Source organism: Hyla sarda, chromosome 4 (genome assembly GCF_029499605.1).
Source record: "Hyla sarda isolate aHylSar1 chromosome 4, aHylSar1.hap1, whole genome shotgun sequence".
NCBI lineage: Eukaryota > Metazoa > Chordata > Amphibia > Anura > Hylidae > Hyla > Hyla sarda.
The window spans coordinates 79,736,684-79,762,636 of NC_079192.1; the positions used below are offsets into that span (position 1 = coordinate 79,736,684).

The 25,953-nt window shown below is 44.8% G+C and overlaps 1 protein-coding gene across 1 annotated transcript in view; it reads right to left on the reverse strand.

Annotated features, from left to right (window-relative positions):
* The window catches only part of TACR1 (tachykinin receptor 1), a 276,626-nt gene that overhangs the window by 122,050 nt on the left and 128,623 nt on the right, over positions 1-25,953 (reverse strand). Inside the window, exon 2 of the mRNA XM_056571486.1 lies at positions 12,091-12,288. Within this exon, the coding sequence (XP_056427461.1) occupies positions 12,091-12,288 (198 nt within the window). The remainder of the gene's footprint in view (positions 1-12,090; positions 12,289-25,953) is intronic.

Below are 25,953 nucleotides of genomic sequence, written 5' to 3' on the forward strand. Positions count from 1 at the left end.
CTATTGATTTGGTCAAATATCTGTGAGAAATGCTGGAAACTTTACAGGACCTGCTGCTAACATCTTTGTATCAGACACTGTAACCCTGGACCCCTTACCTACAGAATATTAGATTCTTCTATTATACAGTATACAAACAACCATACCAGCACTTTACAGTGCCACCACTACACAATATTAAAAGTCCTAAGGGACGCAAGCCTTAGATGTCAGCAGGGATAGCGGACTGCCCTCCTCTAAGGACAGCTATTCTGACAACAACATCTAATATATAATATACCTTCGGTGGACCTGAGATCTGCCTGAACAATCAGACTCCCACAGCTTCCCCTGATGTTTTATAACATTCTATCCTAGCTGCGCCATAGACAGAAAATGTTCTGCCATCAGTGGCAGTCATTATTCTGCTGATGGACTCACAGGGTAACAGCAGGAGTATAATTTCCTGGAAGCTGTCCTGCATCTCATAAAAAGAGAGAAAAGTATGGCGGAGAAAGGCTGAATATGTAATTCCCCGATATACAAGAAGAAGTTCTCCAAGTTACATACATACGTGTTCTGCCTGTGAGTGTTTATTTCTGTGCTAGCTCTGCATTAGCTTACAAAGGTAAAGATACGTTTCTGAGGAAGCGCCAGATGCGGCGTGAAATAGCTATCAAGCACCTGTCCTGATCGGGCGCCCCGTTGTCCGTGCTGTCTATTTGCACCTGAAGAATAAATAAGCCGGTTGGTGTTAACAGTGTACCATGTGTGCCTCCCATTATTTTTCTCCATATGTTAAGGTAAAGATAAGCCTTAGGCTATCTAAGGTCCTGGCGCCAGCATGTCATCTGTAAGTCATCTCAATTATCTGTCACCATCTCAAGTCAAGTCATCTATAGTCACCGTCAAGTCACTGCAAGTCCCAGCAAGCCTGCGAGGTCTCACTGTGTCACTGGCCAACTCTCTGGGATATTGGCTGAACTGCATAGAGAGTACCATCTGTCTTACCTCAGTAAAGCTACCGTTACCCTTAACCTGGCCTTGGACTCTTTATTGCCCCTGCCTAACCTAGGATTAGCTGGACTACCTTCGGGTGGTTCTAAGGCCAAACCATGCCCTGGCGTCACAACAAGAAGGGGTTAATACCATCTACCCCTGGGGCCATAACATCTGCCCCCTTACACCTCACATCACACCCCATGGCAGATACTGTAGGATAAGCTGTTAGGGTATAGAAGCAAACTGTACCTTTCCTGGAGCTTATTGCGTTTTCCAAACGTATGCACTTACCTTTTTGTTTCTCAGCCAAGTGTCAAGGAGGTGTGGCCAAGCTGCTCAAGTGCCACAGCCTAGCATACCTCCTCACTTTCCATCATCTTTTAGCCCCTCTTTAATGTACAGAGCCCACAATGTCAATCAAGGAGGGCTGGATGATGACGGCAAGTGAGGAGGCATACCAGGCTATGGCACTTAAGCGGCTGAGCCCCATCTCCTTGACACTTGGGTAAGAAATAAAATGTTCATTTTATAAGTTTAGCAACCAATATTGGCTCCAGTAAAGGTACAGTTTAGGTTTATATCCTAACAACTATCCAACAGTGCCTAAATCTCTCTGCACCAAATGCAGCTGAATCCTATCAATTCAGATTTGTTTGTTAGAAGACAATACAGCAAAAGTACGGAAAGGAAGCAGCAGCATATTGTAACTAAGTTTGGGAAAGTGATGAGGGTTCAAGATGGCAGCCCACTATATCACACATGCTCACCCCTGTTGAGCAGTGGAAAGTCTCTAGAAATTCCACTAAAAGGACTCAAGTTATTACTGTTCCACTCGAATGATGCCAGCTGTCTGGTACTATGCACAGGGACCCTGCATGCTGCCATAGCATCTGTGACTTGTATGTATGCCATGCTAAGTGGATCTTTTTGTAACTTTCCGAAGAAATTACATTTAAATAAGACTCTAAGAGTTTACTCTTTGCAGTTTCTTAAGCAACTATGCTCAATGAGACTCAATGTAACATCTTTAGCTACTGTATGGTTGTGAATCCAATTTTATCCCATTATTATATTTTCTCTTCTATTATGAGACATGTACCACAGAGGAAGCAACTGAGCTCCTATGGGGTCTATGAGCAGGGAACATGAGTGCAGTGACCCACTCCCACTGCGTGTTTTTCATGTTGGTTTGTGATTGTCGGAGATCTTACCATGTGTGCAATTTCCGTTGTGTACCCTTTTGTATTTGCACCTTATGAAGTTTGCCTATTGCTTGCAAACAAGAAACTTAGAGCAGCACTGATAGCGCATAGATACATGTATAATATGGCACATTTTAAATTGCAATGCTGCCTTAGTAAAAAATAGAGGTCCAAAGAATACCATTTGTTCAAATAGTTTGTGTCCATGAATCCATAACATTAAAATACTGGGATTTTTGACAGTTTTAGGAAACTTAAAGGGGTACTCCAGTGAAAAACTTTTTTTTTTTTTAAATCAACTGGTGCCAGAAAGTTAAACAGATTTGTAAATTACTTCTATTAAAAAATCTTAATCCTTCCAGTACTTATTAGCTGCTGAATACTACAGTGGAAATTCTTTTCCGTTTGGAACACAGAGCTGTCTGCTGACATCATGACCACAGTGCTCTCTGCTGACATCTCTGTCCATTTTAGGAACTATCCAGAGTAGGAGAAAATCCCCATAGCAAACATATGCTGCTCTGGACAGTTCCCAAAATGGACAGAGATGTCAGCAGAGAGCACTGTGCTCATGATGTCAGCAGACAGCTCTGTGTTTCAAAAAGAAAAGTATTTCCTCTGTAGTATTCAGCAGCTAATAAGTACTGGAAGGATTAAGATATTTTAATAGAAGTTATTTACAAATCTGCTCAACTTTCTGGCACCAGTTGATTTAAAAAAAAAAAAAAAAAAGTTTTCCTCCTGAGTACCCCTTTAAAATTGTTGTGAACAGTTCAAAAGTAGCCATGGTGTACAGATGCCCCAATATGTCCTACTATTTAAAGGGGTATTCCAGGCAAAAACTTTTTTATATATATATCAACTGGCTCCGGAAACTTAAACAGATTTGTAAATTACTTCTATTAAAAAATCTTAACCCTTCCAATTGTTATTAGCTTCTGAAGTTGAGTTGCTGTTTTCTGTCTAACTGCTTTCTGATGACTCATGTCCCGAGAGCTGTCCAGCTCCTATGGGGATATTCTCCCATCATGCACAGCTCCCATGACGTGACATCATCATTGAGCAGTTAGACAGAAAACTTCAGAAGCTAATAACTATTGGAAGGATAAAGATTTTTTAATAGAAGTCATTTACAAATCTGTTTAACTTTCCGGAGCCAGTTGATATATATAAAAAAGTTTTTGCCTGGAATACCCCTTTAACCCCTTAAGGACCAAGGGCGTACAGGTACGCCTTTGCTCCCTGGTACTTAAGGACCAAGGGCGTACCTGTACGTCCGTGGGAATTTCGGTCCCCGCCACACGCCGGGCGGGGATCGCGCCGGGGTGACTGCTGATATCTATCAGCAGGCACCCCGCGCAAATGCCCAGGGGGGTCATTAGACCCCCCCATGTCCGCAATCGGCGCAAATCGCAAGTGAATTCACACTTGCGATTTGCGCCGATTCCGGGTCATACGGGTCTATGGTGACCCGGTGACCCGGAATAGAAGGGGGATCGCGGGTGTCCTAGACACCCACGATCCCCCTGTAGCGATAGGAGTGAGGTGGCAGGGTTGCCACCCCTCCTATCTCTGCTATTGGTGGTCTAGACGCGACCACCAATAGCAGATCGGGGGCGGAGGGGCTTACTTTCGGTTTCCCCGTCCTGCCCTCCCACAATAGGCGGGGCAGGACGGGGAAACCGACAGGGACCGGCGCCGAAGATCCACTTTCCCATCGGCGACGGCAGCGGCGATGATCAGCGGCGGCAGCGGGCGACGATCGGCGGAAAAAGAGGACCGCGACGCAGCTCCCTGGATCCAACGGAAGCCGGTGAGTTACTTAGCAACATCTGGAGGGCTACAGTCTGAGACCACTATAGTGGTCTCTAAACTGTAACCCTCCAGATGTTGCAAAACTACAACTCCCAGCATGCCCAGAGAGCTGTTTAGGCTTGCTGGGAGTTGCAGTTTTGCAACAGCTGGAGGTCTACAGTTTGAGACCACTGCAAAGTGATCTCTATACTGTGCACCTCCAGATCTTGCAAAACTACAACTCCCAGCATGCCCAGACAGCAGTTTGCTGTCTGGGAATGCTGGGAGTTGTAGTTTTGCAACCTCTGGAGGTCCACAGTTTGGAGACCACTGTGCAGTGGTCTCTAAACTATAGCTCTACAGATGTTGCAAAACTGCAACTCCCAGCAAGCCTAAACAGCAAACAGCTGTCTCTGCATGCTGGGAGTTGTAGTTGCGATCCCTCCAGCTGTTGCATAACTACATCTCCCAGCATGCCTTTCGGCGATCAGTACATACTGGGAGTTGAAGTTTTGCAACAGCTGGAGGCACACTGGTTGGAAAATACTGAGTTAGGTAACAGAACCTAACTGAAGGTTTTCCAACCAGTGTGCCTCCAGCTGTTGCAAAAGTACAACTCCCAGCATGCACGGTCTGTCAGTACATGCTGGGAGTTGTAGTTTTGAAACAGCTGGAGGTTTGCCCCCCCATGTGAACGTATAGGGTACATTCACACTGGCGGGTTTACAGTAAGTTTTCTGCTTCAAGTTTGGGCTGTGGCAAATTTTTCACCGCAGCGCAAACTCCTAGCGGTAAATTCACTGTAAACCCGCCAGTGTGAACGTACCCTAAAAACACTACACTTACACATAATAAAGAGTAAAACACAACATATACACCCCCTTACACTGTCCCCCTAATAAAAAATAAAAAACTTATTGTACGGCAGTGTTTCCAAAACAGAGCCTCCAGTTGTTGCAAAACAACAACTCCCAGCATTTCCGGACAGCCACTGACTGTCCAGGCATGCTGGGAGTTTAGCAACAGCTGGAGGCACCCTGTTTGGGAATCACTGGCGTAGAATACCCCTATGTCCACCCCTGTGCAATCCCTAATTTAGTCCTCAAATGCGCATGGCGCTCTCTCACTTTGGAGCCCTGTCGTATTTCAAGGAAACAGTTTAGTGCCACATATGGGGTATCTCCGTACTCAGGAGAAATTGCGTTACTAATTTTGGGGGCTTTTTTTCCTTTTATCCCTTATGAAAAAGAAAAGTTGGGGTCTACACCAGACTGTTAGTGTAAAAAACATTTTTTTTACACTAACATGCTGGTGTTGTCCTTTACTTTTTATTTTCACGGGAGGTAAAAGGAAAAAAAGACCCCCAAAATTTGTAACGCAATTTCTCCTGAGTACGGAGATACCCCATATGTGGGCGTAAAATGCTCTGCGGACGCACAACAAGGCTCAGGAGTGAGAGCGCACCATGTACATTTGAGGCCAAAATTGGTGATTTGCACAGGGGTGGCTGATTTTACAGTGGTTCTGACATAAACACAAAACAATAAATACCCACATGTGACCCCATTTTGGAAACGACACCCCTCACGGAAGGTGAGCCTGAACACCCCACAGGTGTTTGACAAATTTTCATTAAAGTTGGATGGGAAAATGAAAAAGAAATATTTTTTTTTCACTAAAATGCTGGTGTCACCCTAAATTTTTCATTTTCACAAGGGAAAATAAAAATAGCCCCCCAAAATTTGTAACCCAATTTCTTCTGAGTAAGAGCATACCCCATATGTGGATGTAAAGTGCTCTATGGGTGCACTACAATGCTCAGAAGAGAAGGAGCGCCATTGGGATTTTGAAGAGAAAATTTGTCCGGCATTGAAGGCCACTTGAGTTTACAAAGCCCCCATGGTACCAGAACAATGGACCCCCCCCATATGTGACCCCATTTTGGAAACTACACCCCTCATGTAATGTAATAAGGGGCGCAGTGAGCATTTACGCCCCACAGGTATCTGACAGATTTTTGGAACAGTGATCCGTGAAAATGAAAAATGTAATTTTCCATTTGCACAGCCCACTTTTCCAAAGATCTGTCAAACGCCAGTGGGGTGTAAATGCTCACTGCACCACTTTTTAAATTCTGTGAGGGGTGTAGTTTCCAAAATGGGGTCACATATGGGGGGGTCCACTGTTCTGGCACCACGGGGGGCTTTGTAAATGCACATGGCCCCTGACTACCATTCCAAACGAATTCTCTTTCCAAAAGTTCAATGGTGCTCCTCCTCTTCTGAGCCTTGTAGTTCACCCGTAGTGCACTTCAGGTCCACTTATGGGGTACCTCCATACTCAGAAGAGATGGGGTTACAAATTTTGGGGGGTATTTTCTGCTATTAACCCTTGCAAAAATGTGAAATTTGGGGGGAAACACACATTTTAGTGAAAAAAAAAAAAATATTTTTACATATTCAAAAGTCGTGAAACCCGTGTGGGGTATTAAGGCTCACTGTATTCCTTGTTACGTTCCTCAAGGGGTCTAGTTTCCAAAACGGTATGCCATGTGTTTTTTTTTTGCTGTTCTGGCACCATAGGGGCTTCCTAAATGCGACATGCCCCCCGAGCAAAATTTGCTCCCAAAAAGTCAAATATCACTCCTTCTCTTCGGAGCATTGTAGTTCGCCTGTAATGCACTTCATGCCAACTTATGGGGTGCCTCCATACTCAGAAGAGATGGGGTTACACATTTTGGGGGGTATTTTCTGCTATTAACCCTTGCAAAAATGTGAAATTTGGGGGGGAAACACACATTTTAGTGAATTTTTTTAAAAATTTTTTTACATATGCAAAAGTCGTGAAACACCTGTGGGGTATTAAGGCTCACTTTATTCCTTGTTACGTTCCCCAAGGGGTCTAGTTTCCAAAATGGTATGCCATGTGGGTTATTTTTGCTGTTCTGGCACCATAGGGGCTTCCTAAATGTAACATGCCCCCCAAAAACCATTTCTGAAAAACGTACTCTCCAAAATCCCCTTGTCGCTCCTTCGCTTCTGAGCCCTCTACTGCGCCCGCCGAACACTTTACATAGACATATGAGGTATGTGCTCACTCGAGAGAAATTGGGCTACAAATACAAGTATACATTTTCTCCTTTTACCCCTTGTAAAAATTCAAAAATTGGGTTTACAAGAACATGCGAGTGTAAAAAATAAAGATTGTGAATTTTCTCCTTCACTTTGCTGCTATTCCTGTGAAACACCTAAAGGGTTAAAACACTTACTGATTGTCATTTTGAATACTTTGGGGGGTGTAGTTTTTATAATGGGGTCATTTGTGGGGTATTTCTAATGGGAAGACCCTTCAAATCCACTTCAAACCTGAACTGGTCTCTGAAAAAAAGCGAGGTTCAAAATTTTGTGAAAAATTGGAAAAGTGCTGCTGAACTTTGAAGCCCTCTGGTGTCTTCCAAAAGTAAAAACACATCAATTTTATGATGCAAACATAAAGTAGACATATTGTAAATGTGAATAAAATAAAAAAATATTTTGAATATCCATTTTCCTTACAAGCAGAGAGCTTCAAAGTTAGAAAAATGCAAAATTTTCAAATTTTTCATCAAATTTTGGTATTTTTCACCAAGAAAGGATGCAAGTTACCCCAAAATTTTACCACTATGTTAAAGTAGAATATGTCACGAAAAAACAATCTCGGAATCAGATTGATAACTAAAAGCATTCCAGAGTTATTAATGTTTAAAGTGACAGTGGTCAGATGTGCAAAAAACGCTCTGGTCCTAAGGTGTAAAATGGCCTGGTCCTTAAGGGGTTAATATTTGGCTCAGGATCATACTAGCCCATCAGAAGATGTTTGGGGGGCGATCTGAAATATTAACTTAGCAGTTACTTTTCTTTTTTAATTACTGCACACATAACATTGTTACTGCTGATACGTCTTGTTTACGACATTAACCTCATAGTATATAGTGCAAATAAAAGATAACTTCAGCTTGATCTTCGTAGCTGGACATTGGGCCCTTAGAAGCACATCTTCTGGTGGATCTTAAAGGGGTACTCCGCCCCTAGACACCTTATCTAGGGGGCCGCCACGCCCCCTCCCATAGACTTGCATTGAGGGGGCGTGGTGTTATGACACAAGGCGGCGTAATTCGCATATTCTCTTTTTTTTCCGCATATTTATGCGCAAATGCGGAAATATATGCGCATATTCGTGAATATTGAGCCCTCCCTTCTTTAATGGTATAGGGAACTAATGCGCTAATAAAGTGGTCTCCAACCTGCGGACCGCCAGATTTTGCAAAACTACAACTCCCAGCATGCCCGGACAGCCGTTGGCTGTCCGGGCATGCTGGAGTTGTAGTTTTGCAACATCTGGAGGTCGGCATATGCGAAGAGCAGAGAGGGATGCAGTGATCACTGTGATATGTACTGTGAACAACAAAAAAAGCGAATATTCGTAATTGCGAATATATAGTGCTATATTCGCGAATACACGAATATGCGATATTCGCGATTAAAATTCGAATTGCGAATATTCGCGAGCAACACTACTCTTTAATCATGGCTTTCAGAGAATGTCTTACGACAACCATAGAGCTACAAGCATTGTTCTGAACTCCATGCAGCTTTGCATAGAAAATCCAGAGAGCCGTAAACATTTACTTTGTACTTTAAAATCAATTCCCAGTGCTATTGCCATATTTATTAGCCTGTGTAATGTATTACATTTATTCTCTAGAAATAGAGCTGTAGACGGTAGGTGACAAACAGATGGGAAGGAAATTTAATTTATTGCTTTAATATCCTAGTGCAATAAGCAAGCCTGCCTTTCAATGAGACATTAGTAAAGATGCATGCTTGGACAAGACTCTTATATGAACAGGCATAGACGGGGGGGGGGGGGGGGGGTTCGATAACAGCAGAAAAGAGTATTATGACAGACTTAAAGGGGTACTTCGGCGCATAGACATCTTATCCCCTATTCAAAGGATAGGGGATAAGATGCCTGATTGCGGGGGTCCCGCCGTTGGGGACCCACATGATCTTGCACGCCACACCCCGTTAAAATCAGTCCCCGGAGCGTGTTGGCTCCGGGTCTGATTACTGTGACGTCATGGCTCCGCCCCCGTCACGCCCCCTCCCATAGACTTGCATTGAGGGGCGAGGCATGACGTCACACAGGGGCAGAGTCGTGATGTCACGCTCTTTCGCTCGCCTGGTCGGGATCTGAAGCCTCCAGCGTTGCCGGAAGCCGTTGAGGTGGGTGCTGCAGCCGAGATCCCGGGGGTCCCCAGCAGCGGGATCCCCGCGATCTGACATCGTATCCCCTATGCTTTGGATAGGGGATAAGATGTCTATGGGCGAAGTACTCCTTTAATAAAATGCATTACTGTGAACTGTTCTACACAGCTTCTTATTCTCATACAGAAGATCTGGAGCCTAGAATAGTGAGGCCTGGTAAATGTAACATTAGAGACTTCAAGTAGAAAATATAGTGGGTTCAACATGTGGGAGCATCATGCGCACAATGGAGTGAGAGTTATCAAAACCTGTCCAGAGTAAAAGTTGCCCATAGCAACCAATCAGATCGCGTCTTTCGTTTTTCAGAAACTGTCCAACTTTTCCACTGTACAGGTTTTGATAAATCTCGCCCAATGTTTATGACATCATCACAGCACTTGCTGAAGTACCGTATAAACTCGAGTATAAGCCGAGTTCTTCAGCACGATTTTTCATGCGCATGAACGTCCCTTTGCGTTGTCGTCAAGGCAACGTCACTAGTCCGGGGCCGGCCCGGAGCAGAGAAGAGGGCCTCCCAGTGAAAATGGACAGCCCGGAACGACTAACTTTCCCCATCGGACGGTCCCTGCAGCATAGATGGCCCGGACCAGCTCACCCTTCCTTCCCACCGAGGGGAGGTGAGTAGAAAACTAAAGGGGGGTCTGGATGATGACGAAGGCCGCAGTGGTCTTCAACCTGCGGACCTCCAGATGTTTCAAGCCGATGGCTGTCCGAGCATGCTGGGAGTTGTAGTTTTGCAACATCTGGAGGTCCGCAGGTTGAAGACCACTGATGAAGGGATTGACAGGCGGTGATGATGAAGGGGGGGATGATGACGAGGGGGATGATGACAGGGTGATGACGACGGGGGTGATAATGACAGGGTGATGATGAAGGGGGGGGTGTTGACGAGGGTGATGATGAAGGGGGGGATGATGACGAAGGTGATAATGACAGGCGGTGATGATGATGGGGGTGTTAATGACGGGGGTCTGGATGATGACATGGGGTGATGATGTATTTCCCACCCTAGGCTTACAGTCGAGTCAATAACTTTTCCTGGCTTTTTGGGGCGAAATTAGGGGCCTCGGCTTATATTCGGGTCGGCTTATACTTGAGTATATACGGTAATGGGAAAGCTTTACATTTTTTACCTGGGATACAACCTGTATTTAAACCAATAACAACATCCTTAAGGGGAACCTGTCATGTACAAAACATAATTCAGACATCATGTAATATAGCAGGAAAAGCTGAGCAGATTGATCTATGGAGGAAGGGGGAATTATTATTGGATGTACACGGGTTTTGTTGTGTATGCTGGATGCATATTTTTGCAAGGTTCAATTGTTGCGCCTTTTCAATGCACCTTTTGGATTAGACTTTTTCCAAAACTCATCTGTAGTAGAGCAACTTCCTGGTTACTATTTATGCATTTAGGTGCAAAAGATGTAAATCAGCACCATATGGCGCACATCTACACCATCATTGGGCTGGCTTACAAAATGTCCTTTCAACAACATTTTGTGGACTTGAGCCTAATTTATTTCCATGCACCTTTTTGATAAATTAGGCACAGGTGCGAAAAAAAAAAAAAAGTACAACAACTAGGAACGGTGTAGAAAAAGCACTTCAGGGTACATTCCCACACGGCGTATTTGCTGCGTATTTGCTGCTGCGTATTTTATTTTCTCTGTTGAAGTCAATGGGTAGGAAAATACGCAGCACCAAATACGCAGCAAATACGCAGCAAAATACGCCGTGTGGGAACGTACCCTTAGCCACACCAAATTGATTCCTTAATAGTTTTGTGGAAAAAGTTCCAGGATTACTTGTCATCTATTCATGTAAATCTCTGCTCATTCTGTGCTAAGTAGGACAAGCAGATCTAATCAGTGACTAACAGTTCTTTCTATATGCACAATTATACACTGATAACTATAAATCAATGATTAGCACTGCCCACTTGACCAGCAAAATGAGCACAGATTTACATGAATAAATGACAAGTATATATATATATATATATATATATATATATATATATGTATATACAGTTTATACGTATATATATATATATATATATATATATATATATATATATATATAATTCTGCTCACCTCCTCCTGCTCTATAACATGCTGCCTGTAGACTGGACTGCATCATATTTAAACTATTTCTATGCAAGGGATGCCCTTAAATGGCAAAGAAATAGCAGATATACCGGTACATATAGCAGTTATACATGGGTCCTGGTGTTTGAGGGGTCCCCAAGGCTCCATACATTGCAGTGTGTTGTAAGCAGACATTCTTATGACCTCCACTAAAATGACTGTTATCCAGGTGTTTTCACATTTATTTCTCCAAAAATGATCATCAAATAAAACTAAAGTCTGTGTATCTGTACTTTAATGTCCCTTCATGAGCAAATGTTACATTTATTGCATTCAATTTCGCAGAGCCATAGGCCACAACTAATTCCCCCTACCCAGAATTAAATAGCCTGGATACCATTGATTTTTTTTCCCCATAGTGATCTATAATGGTGTAATACACAGCCAATTTCATGGTGCCATAGGCTGCTGCCTTCTGCTGCCCATCTATGCCAACAGTTGCCAGCTGTTCCCTTTTTTCATAGGGCTTTACAGTGCAAATGAAGAAGTAACAAAAATAAGCAGGTAGGCAATGCATTGAGTTCTACATACGGTACTTTACATTTTAATGGTTGTAGTATATTTTACTGTGTGTTATTTTGGAGAACAGTGAGGCTCATTTTAAAGACTGAAAGAGCCATTTGGAGGAGTAATATATAAAAGTTTAGCACTTACATTTTTTCATACTTCCGATTCAGCTCATAACCTGGCCAGTCCAAGTAGCACACGTCCCGGCCCTGCATAAAGTCCACATCTGCGTAATAGCCCAGCGGAAAGGCCATACAAAAGGAGAAACCCCAGATAACACAGATGACTATTTTAGTTGCGGTAGCAGAAAGTCTTGGCTTGAGTGGATGGATAATAGCCATATACCTGGAAAAGAAGAAAGAATACGTAAGATAAAGTTTCCCTTAACATGATCGTTGCATTATGCATTGCCGTCAGATTCTCTCGCAATAAAAGCAGATTGCTCGGCATCTGAAAGAGATCTACTTCACGGCATGTGAGCTCGTGTGCGCCTTACTGTAGCTGTTTAGGATTGCTTTCTGTGTGGAACAGGTGTGAAATTTCCTATACTCTGTTTGGTGATACAACATTATGTAATGTTTACATTGGAAAATAATCCGAGGAGAAAACATTTCATCATGGTTCAGTGTTCATTGGAGCGCAGCCATTTGTGAATCTAAACCTGTTCAAAATTAGAGAACACTGAGTTTTCATATAGGGAATTACCCTATAAATAAATGTATAAAAATTATTGCATTTCCTGTCCACACCTCGTGAATAGTTTACTTATAACCTGCATGGTCTTAATGCCCAACCTATAGTCTCACCAAACCTTTCACCAATGTGCTCACTTACACTATTTTGTACTGTCTCCATAAATAAATCAAATGATACCAACTCCATTTGAACAAACACTTTGGGGGACATTTATCAAAGCATTTAGTCGTTTTTTTTTTTTTTTTTGCAAAAATTGTCGCACGTGCACCTACGTTCTTTTTTTCTAGGACTTTTTGCTTGTTCAGTGTCCTAAGCAAAAAATAAAAATCTTGCTTACCAAAGCAAAAAGTGATTTTAGACTTGCAGTGGTCAGAGATTTATCAAATGCGAAAGTCGCAAAAAAGTCGCATCGCATGAAAAAAGCTACTAAATTTACTCCAGCTCAGACATGGAGCAGAAAAATCCACTACCAAAGCAAAAAAAAAAAAAATTGCTTACGTGAAAGAAATTTATCAACAGGCTGAAAGCAGTTGATAAATACCGTATTTATCGGGGTATACCACGCACCGGCCTATAACACGCACCCTCATTTTACCAAGGATATTTGGGTAAAAAAAGTTTTTTACCCAAATATCCATGAAAAAATGAGGGTGCGTGTGTGCGCGTGTATACCCCAATATACCCCCAGGAAAGGCAGGGGGAGAGAGGCCGTCGCTGCCCGCTTCTCTCCCCCTGCCTTTCCTGGGGTCTAGAGGGCTGCTGTCGGCCCTTTTCACCCCCTGGTTATCGGCGCCGCTGCCCGTTCTGTCCCCCTGACTATCGGTGCCGGAGCCGATAGCCAGGGGGAGAGAAGCGGCGCCGACAGCCAGGGGGAGAGAAGGGGCAGCGGCACCCATTGCCGGCGCCGCTGCCCCGTTGCCTCCCCCCATCCCCGGTGGCATAATTACCTGAGTCCGGTCCGCGCTGCTCCAGGCCTCCGTCGTGCGTCCCCAGCGTCGTTGCTATGCACGGCGCGGCGCTCTGATGTCATGCGCCGCGCCGTTCAGCGCATAGCAATGACGCCGGGGACGCACGACGGAGGCCTGGAGCAGCGCGGACCGGACTCAGGTAATTATGCCACCGGGGATGGGGGGAGGCAACGGGGCAGCGGCGCCAGCAATGGGTGCCGCTGCCCCTTCTCTCCCCCTGGCTGTCGGCGCCGCTTCTCTCTCCCTGGCAATCGGCGCCAGCACCGATGGTCAGGGGGACAGAACGGGCAGCGGCGCCGATAACCAGGGGGTGAAAAGGGCCGACAGCAGCGCTCTAGACCCCAGGAAAGGCAGGGGGAGAGAAGCGGGCAGCGACGGCCTCTCTCCCCCTGCCTTTCCTGGGGGTGTATCGGCGTATAACACGCACACAGACTTTAGGCTAAAAATTTTAGCCTAAAAAGTGCGTCTTATACGCCGATAAATACGGTAAGTCGTACATAAGCAAAAACATAGTAACAAAAAAATAACTAAAAAAAGAAATACATAAGCAAACATTGATAAATGTCTCCCAAAGTCCTTACAGATCTGCTAAATCTGAGATATATGTGCCAGACAGAACAATAAATAGAGTAAAGAGAAAGTAGTGATGGAGCACTCACCCAAAAAGTGCTCTACATAAGAGTAAAGAAAAAGTAGTGATGGAGCACTCACCCAAAAAACTTCTTCTTCAAGTCTTTAATCCAGAATGCTGTGATAAATAAAACAAACACGAGACAGACGCAGGGGAGCAGGTCACAGATGTGAGGCAGGGGAGAACACAGGTGGAGGGCGACAATTTTTTCACGCTATCAGTGCTTCATCCGGCCCAGAGTCTGGGCCGAATGAAGCTCTGATAGCGTGAAACAATTGTCGCCCTCCTCCTGTGTTCTCCCCCGCCTCATGTCCACGACCTGCTCCCCTGCAGATCTGTAAGGACTTTGTGTTGTTCAATTGGAGTTGGTATCATTTAATTTATTTAAGCAGACAGTCCAAAATAGTGTAAGTGAGCACATTGGTGAGGGGTTTGGTCTGGGCTGGATGAAGCGCTGATAGCGTGAAACATTTGTAGCCCTCCACCTGTGTTCTCTCCCGCCTCACCTCCGTGACCTGCTTCCCTGCATCTGTCTCGTGTTTGTTTTATGTATCACAGCATTCTGGATTAAAGACTTGAAGAAGAAGTTTTTTGGGTGAGTGCTCCATCACTACTTTCTTTTTACTCTATGTGCAATATTTACTAGCACTTTATGTAGAGCACCACCCACTCAGGGTTGTGTTGGCGGACAGAAAATAAGGTTTTCCTTAAGGTACTTACAATATTATTAAATGTATCATACAGTCCTAACCTTGTTTAAAAGGGTACTCCAGTGAAAACCTTTTTTCTTTTAAATCTACTGGTGGCAGAAAGTTAAACATATTTGTAAATTACTTCTATTAAAAAATATTAATCCTTCCTGTACTTATTAGCTGCTGAATACTACAGAGGAAATTCTTTTCTTTTTGGAATGCTCTCTGATGACATCACGAGCACAGTTCTCTCTGCTGACATTATTATAATAATAATAACGCTTTATTTATTGTTGATTTGAACCCAAGTCCCCAGCACTGCAAGGCAGCAGTGCTAACCACTGAGCCACCAAGCTGCCCTTAGCATACATCTGCTATACATCTGCTATGCATGGTTGCTAAAATGGACAGAGATGCCAGCAGAGAGCACTGTGCTCGTGATGTCATCAGTGTTCCAAAAAGAAAGGAATTTCCTCTGTAGCATTCAGCAGCTAATAAGTACTGGAAGGATTAAGATTTTTTAATAGAAGTAATTTACAAATATGTTTAGCTTTCTGCCACCAGTTGATTTAAAAGAAAAAAGGTTTTCACCGGAGTACCCCTTTAAGACTCATAGGCCATGTTCCCACAACATAATTTCCAATGTGGAATCAGGCACGGAAATTCCGCTGCAGCAGAGTCCCGTTGAAGTCAACAGGATTCTGTTGCTCTGCAGAATATCCATGCCAGATGTTTCCAGCACGGAAATTCCGTTTTCTGTATCCGCAGAAAGAATGAACACGTTCATTCTTTCTGCAGACACCGTGCGAACATTCCGTAGTGTGAACATGGCCTTACATTACAAACAGATAGGATATGTTTAAACAGATATATCAATATTACAAAGATAAGACATTTTAAGCAGTTAAGGTATAATATATTAGAATGTTTATATAAACAGGACTACACATAGGACATGTGGTCACACATGTAGACTGGAAGAAAGGAGAGTTTGTCTAAGGCAAAGGAAAGGGTTTTTTACACTAAGAACAATAAGGATGGGGAATCCTCTGCCTGTAGATGTGGTTTTATTAGTCTGTACAGATGTTTAAACAGCAACTGGATGAATATTTGCAAAAACATAACATTTAGGGATTTGGCCCTGATTTTTTTTAGCATGTTGTGATGCCCACGCTGTAGCATGTTGTGATGCCCGCGCTGTAGCATGTCGCAGAAAATTATTTCCAGTCTAATAATCAAATATACCAATTGCCACAGAATGGGAAAGTGCTAAAGATGTTTTTACCTATTAAAACTACAGCTCCCAGTATGACCTTAAGTAGGTGGTAAGGTTATGCTGGGAGTTGTTGTTTCACCCATCATTATTGCAGAACTTACAAGTGACTCCAGCTCTGATGAGACAGCCAGGCAGCATACACAATGATATCAGTGACCACAGGTGACATCTTCTCTATAGTGAGGAGAATACAGAATGATATCAGTGATTACAGGTGACGTCTTCTCTATAGTGAGGAGAATACACAATGATATCAGTGACTACAGGTGACGTCTTCTCTATAGTGAGGAGAATACAGAATGATATCAGTGATTACAGGTGACGTCTTCTCTATAGTGAGGAGAATACACAATGATATCAGTGACTACAGGTGACTTCTTCTCTATAGTGAGGAGAATACACAATGATATAATTGACTACAGGTGACGTCTTCTCTATAGTGAGGAGAATACACAATGATATCAGTGACCACAGGTGACTGTTACGCCTAGCGCTCCGGGTCCCCGCTCCTCCCCGGAGCGCTCACGGCGTCCTTCTCCCTGCAGCTCCCCGGTCAGCGCTGACCGGGAGCGCTGCTCTGCCATGGCCGTTGGGGATGCGATTCGCACAGCGGGACGCGCCCGCTCGCGAATCGCATCCCAGGTCACTTACCCGTTCCCGTCTCCTGCGGTCGTGTGCTGGCGCGCGCGGCTCCGCTCTCTAGGGCGCGCGCGCGCCAGCTCCCTGAGACTTAAAGGGCCAGTGCACCAATGATTGGTGCCTGGCCCAATTAGCTTAATTGGTTCCCACCTGTTCCCTGGCTATATCTAGTCTCCTCCCTTGCACTCCCTCGCCGGATCTTGTTGCCTTAGTGCCAGTGAAAGCGTTCTTTGTGTGTTTATACCCTGTGTACCAGTACCTTTGCTATCTCCCCTGACTACGAACCTTGCCGCCTGCCCCCGACCTTCTGCTACGTCCGACCTTGCTACTGCCTACTCCCTTGTACCTCGCCTATCTTCTGTATCTTCAGCAGCCAGAGAGGTGAGCCGTTGCTAGTGGATACGACCTGGTCACTACCGCCGCAGCAAGACCATCCCGCTTTGCGGCGGGCTCTGGTGAAAACCTGTAGTGTCTTAGAACCGGTCCACTAGCACGGTCCTCGCTATCCCTCTCTGGCACAGAGGATCCACCTCCTGCCAGCCGGCATCGTGACAGTAGATCCGGCCATGGATCCCGCTGAGGTTCCCCTGCCAGTTGCCTCTGATATCACCACGGTGGTCGCCCAGCAAGCCCGACAGATCGCCCATCTAACCCACCAGATGTCGGAAATGTCCACCATTGTGCACCAACTTCAGTCGCAACTTCATCAGCAATCATCTCCTCCGCCAGCTCCTGCACCTCCTCCGCAGCGAGTGGCCACTCCTAGCCTCCGCCTGTCCTTGCCGGACAAATTTAATGGGGACTCTAAGTTTTGCCGTGGCTTTCTTTCGCAATGTTCCCTGCACTTGGAGATGATGTCGGACCAGTTTCCTACTGAAAGGTCTAAGGTGGCTTTCGTAGTCAGCCTTCTGTCTGGAAAAGCCCTGTCATGGGCCACACCGCTCTGGGACCGCAATGACCCCGTCACTGCCTCTGTACACTCCTTCTTCTCGGAAATTCGAAGTGTCTTTGAGGAACCTGCCCGAGCCTCTTCTGCTGAGACTGCCCTGCTGAACCTGGTCCAGGGTAATTCCTCCGTTGGCGAGTACGCCATACAATTCCGTACTCTTGCTTCTGAACTATCCTGGAATAATGAGGCTCTCTGCGCGACCTTTAAAAAAGAACTATCCAGCAACATTAAAGATGTTCTGGCCGCACGAGAGACTCCTGCTAACCTGCATGAACTCATTCATCTAGCCACTCGCATTGACATGCGTTTTTCTGAGAGGCATCAAGAGCTCCGCCAGGAAAAAGACTTAGATCTCTGGACACCTCTCCCACAGTCTCCACTGCAATCTGCGCCTAGGCCTCCCGCCGAGGAGGCCATGCAAGTGGACCGGTCTCGCCTGACCCTGGAAGAGAGGAATCGCCGTAAGGAAGAGAATCTTTGTCTGTACTGTGCCAGTACTGAACATTTTTTGGTGGATTGCCCAATCCGTCCTCCACGTCTGGGAAACGCACGCTCGCACTCAGCTCTCGTGGGTGTGGCGTCTCTTGATGCCAAGTCGGCTTCTCCACGTCTCACGGTACCTGTTCGGATTTCCACTTCAGCCAGCTCTCCCCTCTCAGCCGTGGCCTGCCTGGACTCTGGAGCTTCTGGGAATTTTATTCGGGAGTCCATTGTGAATAAATTCCGTATTCCGGTGACCCGTCTTGTCAAGCCACTCCACATTTCCGCGGTCAACGGAGCCAGGTTGGACTGTACCATACGTTTCCGCACGGAGCCCCTTCTTATGAGCATCGGATCTCATCACGAGAGGATTGAACTTTTGGTCCTCCCCAATTGCACCTCGGAAATTCTCCTTGGACTTCCCTGGCTTCAACTTCATTCCCCAACCCTGGATTGGTCCACTGGGGAGATCAAGAGTTGGGGGTCCTCTTGTGCCAAGAACTGTCTAAAACCGGTTCCCAGTAACCCTTGCCGTAACTCTGTGGTTCCTCCTGTATCCGGTCCCCCTAAGGTCATTAAGGACTCTGCCTGCCACAGGAAATGCCCCTCCCCCCCTCCCAGTTCCATCAGGCAAGCTTCTGTGTCCCCTCATGGCCCTCGTCCTGGTGTCACACTGCCCCGTGCCAGGTCTCGCCCTCTGCCCTCTCTCCCCATTCCTACTCCTGCGGTTCTGCCTGCCGTTGAGGAATCCCTCCATCCTTTCCCGGTGTCCTCATCCCAGGGGAGGCAGTTACCCAATAAAGAGAAGGGGAGACCTAAGGGGGGGGGTACTGTTACGCCTAGCGCTCCGGGTCCCCGCTCCTCCCCGGAGCGCTCACGGCGTCCTTCTCCCTGCAGCTCCCCGGTCAGCGCTGACCGGGAGCGCTGCTCTGCCATGGCCGTTGGGGATGCGATTCGCACAGCGGGACGCGCCCGCTCGCGAATCGCATCCCAGGTCACTTACCCGTTCCCGTCTCCTGCGGTCGTGTGCTGGCGCGCGCGGCTCCGCTCTCTAGGGCGCGCGCGCGCCAGCTCCCTGAGACTTAAAGGGCCAGTGCACCAATGATTGGTGCCTGGCCCAATTAGCTTAATTGGTTCCCACCTGTTCCCTGGCTATATCTAGTCTCCTCCCTTGCACTCCCTCGCCGGATCTTGTTGCCTTAGTGCCAGTGAAAGCGTTCTTTGTGTGTTTATACCCTGTGTACCAGTACCTTTGCTATCTCCCCTGACTACGAACCTTGCCGCCTGCCCCCGACCTTCTGCTACGTCCGACCTTGCTACTGCCTACTCCCTTGTACCTCGCCTATCTTCTGTATCTTCAGCAGCCAGAGAGGTGAGCCGTTGCTAGTGGATACGACCTGGTCACTACCGCCGCAGCAAGACCATCCCGCTTTGCGGCGGGCTCTGGTGAAAACCTGTAGTGTCTTAGAACCGGTCCACTAGCACGGTCCTCGCTATCCCTCTCTGGCACAGAGGATCCACCTCCTGCCAGCCGGCATCGTGACAGTGACGTCTTCTCTATAGTGAGGAGAATACACAATGATATCAGTGACCACAGGTGACATCTTCTCTATAGTGAGGAGAATACACAATGATATCAGTGACTACAGGTGACGTCTTCTCTATAGTGAGGAGAATACACAATGATATCAGTGACTACAGGTGACATCTTCTCTATAGTAAGGATAATACACAATGATATCAGTGACCACAGGTGACATCTTCTCTATAGTGAGGAGAATACACAATGATTTCATTGACTATAGGTGACGTCTGCTTTTTCCACTGAGGAACACAGTTCCCATTAGTCCTGCAGGAACAGCCTTTGAGTGGAAATCTTGTTCCCACATGTTTTTTTTTCCCAGGACTTAACCACTGCTCTCACCCATCCCTTTCCATGGCTTCATTGCATTATTATGATTTGCTTTATTTTGCAGGTGGAGTATGCGAGATGTTTTCCTCTCCATTAAAGTGTCAAGTTATGTCTTAATCAGGATAGAGGGAATGGGTCACAAACATACCAAATTCTGTTAATTTTCATAATTCCTTTTTTTTTTTTTAAATCAAGAATGATGTTTTAAAAGACAAATAATGTTTCTTTTATACGCTAAGATACGCACATATGATACAATGACGTTCGGGTAATTGCAGAAAGCAGAAACAATCTATCTAGGCCTGTCAGAGATATAAATAAGTGACATAAACCTTCACGTGATGCTCTAAAGACGCGTTCCTTTGTGATTGTATATTAGCCATTGGCGGTTGTAGCTGTCAGATTATAGGACAAAACATTCATTAGCATTCATGACAAGACTTTCATACCCATCATATCAATTAATGGTGGGTAATTATGTAAATTGGATTAAAAAGAAATCTTTCAGAAGACTTGGAACACAATGTCCGTAAGTGAGCACTGATAAAGCTAGGCTAGCATTACATTCTGTGGACTCACATGCTGGTTAAAAGAGAGGTGACTTAACTGTTTTGGGAACAGAGGATTTTATGAGCAAGAGAAATAATGGTTTATGAACTTTCAAACGAAAGAAAGCTGACTGTGAAGACAAAAGACAGGGATAACAGAAGGCAAGCAGAAAATTGCATTGTTCAGCTTAAACATGGTTTAACAATGCATTATGTCCACAGTAGGTAAAATAAATTAGGACTAAGATACAACATGTACGTATACCAGCAAAGCAGCTGAAAAAGTGAAATAAAACATCTAAAAAATGTGGTTTGTGGCAGAAGAAAACACTGTAGTAATAGGTTATTATGTCTACATACATTGGAATTTACTTTAAAATCTCTTAAATGGTCACTGTCATTTCAAATAACATTTCATAAATGAATAGTACAAGTGAATGTTAGTAGCGTTGTACACAAGCTAACTGTAAGCTAACTGTAAGTTGAAGAACTCACCCCAGGGCTTAAAGGAAATCTGCAGTGTATAACACTTATCCCCTGCAGATTTCCTTTCATTCAAGACTGTTTAGTACTGCTCTATATTGTCCTCCATGCTGCTGCTGCGTCTTAGCATGTACTATAAAGATTAGAATCTATGTGCGCAGTAGTGCTGGGCGGTATACCGGTCCATACCGAATATGGAATTTTTCTTTCTGTATGATATGAATTTTTCCCATACCGCAATACCGTTTGGGCCCCTCCCCCTTGAATGAATGAATTATCAGCTGCAGCGTACTGTCCCCACATCGGGGAACTAATCCTATGTGACCCGCGGGCGCTGTTCTGCTTCTCTCCCCCCCCCCCAATGAATTATCAGCCCAGCACTGCGCTGTCCCCCACATCAGGGAACTAATCATGTTACCCGCAAGAACCGCTCTCCTCGTCCTCCTGTGAGTTGCGGGCAGCCAGCACTGGAACTCTGTACTGTACTACATATTCCTTGTGCCCGTGCTGCAAAAATAAACAAAATAAACTTTAACTTACCTTCCTACGTTCCCACATTGCTCTGGTAACGGCCTCATGCTGAGGATGGGAACGTCACAGAGCTGTCAGCCTATCACCAGCCACAGCGATGTCCCGCCTTGGCCGGTGATAGGCTGAGCGCACTGTCATGTAAGGAGCCGGCCAGGGCGGGACATTGCTGCGGCCGGTGATAGGCTGACGGATCTGTGACGTTCCCATCCCCAGCGTGAGGCCGTTACCGGAGCAATGGGGGAACGTAGGAAGTCATGACAGCTTATCCTGAAAAGTAACCTAACACGACAAGTATGTATAAAAATATATAATACACTAAATGGAATAATAAAAAATGTTAATAGATATCATGGGCATAGTGGTCATATGATCAAGAGAAAGACATGTCCTGCATTGCAAGTTACAGATCTTAAAAGAGAACTACAGTATTGAAAATTTTATCCCCTATCCTAAGGATAGGGGATAAGTTTCAGATCGCGGGGGGTCCGACCGCTGGGGCCCCCCTCGATCTCCCATACGGGGCCGTGGCTCTCTGCATAGAGAGCATGTGTCGACCACCGCACGAGGCGGCGGCTGACAAGTGCCCTCCATTTACTGCTATGGGAGAGCCGAAGCGCTGCCTTCGGCAATTTCCGGCTCTCCCATAGCAGTGTATGGAGGGGGCGTGTCGGCCGCTGCTTCGTGCAGTGGTCGACACGCGCTCTCTATGCAGAGAGCCGCGGCCCCGTACGGGAGATCGAGGGGGGCCCCAGCGGTCGGACCCCCCGCGATCTGAAACTTATCCCCTATCCTTAGGATAGGGGATACATTTTTCAATCCTGTAGTTCTCCTTTAAGCATAGCAGCTAGAATAAAAGTTTATAACAAAGCAGACAATTATTTTAGATTGTATTCTGTGGATAGCCGAATGTGACTAACATCACCTTCAATAAACTACTACTCTAATAGGATAACACTCTCTAAGTCTATTTATAGCCAGAGATGAGGTATACAAAGAATTAAGCATTGGAAACCAAATAATAAGCAAATGGACACAACTATAATGAGTAGAAAAGTAACCAACGAGATCTTCATAGCAAGGCCATATTATATAACCCACATGAAATAGACAAATATCTTTAGCAGCGTGGACATTCAGTAAAAAATTTACTGAATCATTTGGAAAGCGGTCAATATCCTTGTAAACAGGGTAAAAGAATCTGACACATTTCAGCCACGACCTTTATCATAGATCACAAACTGTACAAGTAAACTTCGCCTAAAAAAATCCAAAAAGAACGATCACATGACATATGTCATAGTATATATTAAAGGAAAACTGTCATCCTGTTCACCCACACTGAACAATACCCTGGGTGATAGTGTGGATGAACAGGCGTCAGACGGTGGGTCACTTACTAAAATCTGTTCTGTAGGTTTTGGAGACATGTCCCTTATAAGATCCTCTTCTTTATTCCCTGAATTGTGCACAGGAGGCGGGGCCCCGCTGACTCAATTTACATATACATTTTGGATAGGGGATAAGATGTTTTCTGGCGGAGTACGCCTTTAATTCTGTATTAGTCTTGAGCCTCTTGTTAAACTAATTGTTCCACTTACATCAAGCCATGGCTTCTTAAAGGGGTACTCCACCCCTAGACATCTTATCCCCTATCCAAAGGAAACCGCTGGGGTCCCCCGCAATATAGCATGCGGCATCCACCTGTTTCTGCTCTGGAAGCGCTGGAGGGTCTGGGTCCCGACCACGGGAACGGAAGTTCGTGTCGTCACGACTCCGCCCCAGTGTGAGGTCACGCCCCGTCCCCTCAATGCAAGTCTATGGGAGGGGGCGTGACGGCCGTCACGCCCCCTCCCATAGACTTGCATTGAGGGGACGGGGCGTGACCTCACACGGGGGCGGAGTCGTGACGTCGCAAACTTCCGTCTAGGGGTGGAGTACTTCCACTAGGGGTGGATGTCTAGGGGTGGAGTACCCCTTTAAGAAACCATCAGAAATCTTATCCCCTATCCTTTGGATAGGGGATAAGATGTCTAGGGGTGGAGTACCCCTTTAAATCATGAAAAAGTTAATAAAAAAATGAAAAGTGTTTTATATATGTGTATTTCATGTATTCGTGTAAACCCACACTAAACTGGGCTTCCATTTCAAATGTTCTTTGGTACATCTATTGTATGTAATCTTCTGCATATGATGTGCACTTATATTCTAGAAATCCAGTAGGCGGTTGAGGCACTTCTATTTAACAATCCACCTGTTGCGACATACTTAGTATTTTATGACCCAACTCTGTTAGTTTTTCCCATAATCGTTTGATTCTCTCTCAATTGTCTTTTGAATCTAAAACCTTTCAATTGCAGAAAAATAGAAGAGACTTGAAAAGCCATCAAAAGTCAGACATCTGATAGCAATCATTAAAAGGATGAGCTTAGCTTTGTGTTTAATGGAGGACAAGACAGAAAAAGTAAGGGAAAAAAAAACCAAGCTGTCAACAAGCTCTTGGCTTTACTTGCCAAATGAATCCTTTTAGGGTCAGAATGCATTGTTCCTCTGCCATGCTCTCTCACTGTAAAGTCAGAATATCATCACAAGATTGCAGAGCTGATTATACGATATACGGCTACAGTAACCAGTTTGCACGTAATCTGTCAGTAAAGATGCATAGGAACCATAGGTCAAGAAAAGAGAACATCATCCCATAATACATTGTGATACATGCATTTGAACTGTTGTCCTAACAATATTAGCACAGGACCATGTGTGGTGTCTACGGGGTGGATAACATGAAATTAACCTATTCGTGATGCCAGGGCACAGTTTTTGTGAGGCCGGCCTATACACGGTCCGAAGTTTGAGACAGCTTCTTCTGGGCCAGGCAAATACTCCGATACAAGTTTACGGATAACTGTTTTCACTGAGGCAGGATATATGGTAATTCCTTTACAGCATAGATTGGGGCAAAGAGTGGTGCAGAGAAAACCTTGGAAGCCTATCACCTTGCTGGGACTTGTAGTTGTTTGTGTTGTGCTGTATAGTGACTAACTTGTGATGAATGGCAACCCAGGCTGAATTGGTGCTGCAGACTGACTGACTGAAGACTATTGATTTTCTTCCCCAGGGTTTAGATCTTACGGCTAGTCTTTGACATTCCCCTTTTTTCCTTAGAAGATGTGCAGGATTAGACTTCTGATTAGCTTGAGGCCTCATCAGACCACCGCACACTTCTCTCTGACTTCTCCACACTGTATCTCATGAGTTCAGCTCACAACTAGCATTGGAGCTAGACTGGAACTAGAAACTACAAGGAACTACAATAACAACAATGGCATAACAATGTAATATATTGAGTCCTGAGTAGTGGGCCCAAGACGGACAATGAGGTCAACATCTGCCTGACAGGATGGGCAGGATTCCATACTGATTCACCAGACATACATAACTATGCATTAGATGTGGCCAGCATCATGGGGTGCAAACAGATCTCTAATGTATTATTAGTATTGGAACCAACCAACCTATTGAATTTTACCAAAAAGTACCCATTGCTTTGTAGTCCTTTACATTAATGTAACTTTTACAATAATTGAGCTTGAATATTATCTAGAATTATAGCTCTTCCCAACCTTCAACCTCAGGGGTGTGGAAATTTAATAAAAAAACTACTTGTCCATGGGACTAAAATGGAGCAAAATCTACTTGTCCGTCATGATGATCCACTTGTCCGGGCCAATTTTTGCTTTTACACTCTCATTTTTTCCTCTTCGCCCTAAAATAGCCATAACTACCTACTAAAATGATACCTTTTAATTTTTCAATAAAATATTTTCTGAATCAAGAAATATATATAATAATTGGTGAAGTGAAATAGTAAAAGATTATTTTGTAAATTTGGTTGAGCTAACATATAGTTTTGATACTTTAGACCGGCCTGTTTACAGCAATACTAGATTTGTATAGTTTCCGTTATGTTTTACAAATTTTTTAAAAATTCTGAACTTTAAAAAAAAATGTAATTGCCATTTTCTGAACCCTGTAGCTTTTTTTTTCTTTTTTTCATACAATTACGCGCACAGCGATACTAAATATGTTTATTTGTATTATGTTTGCATCATTTCATATAGGAAAAGGGGGTTATTTGAACTTTTAACATGGAAGGGGTTAAAACTTTTTAATTTTTTTACACTTTATTCTACTTTTAGGAGGAATTA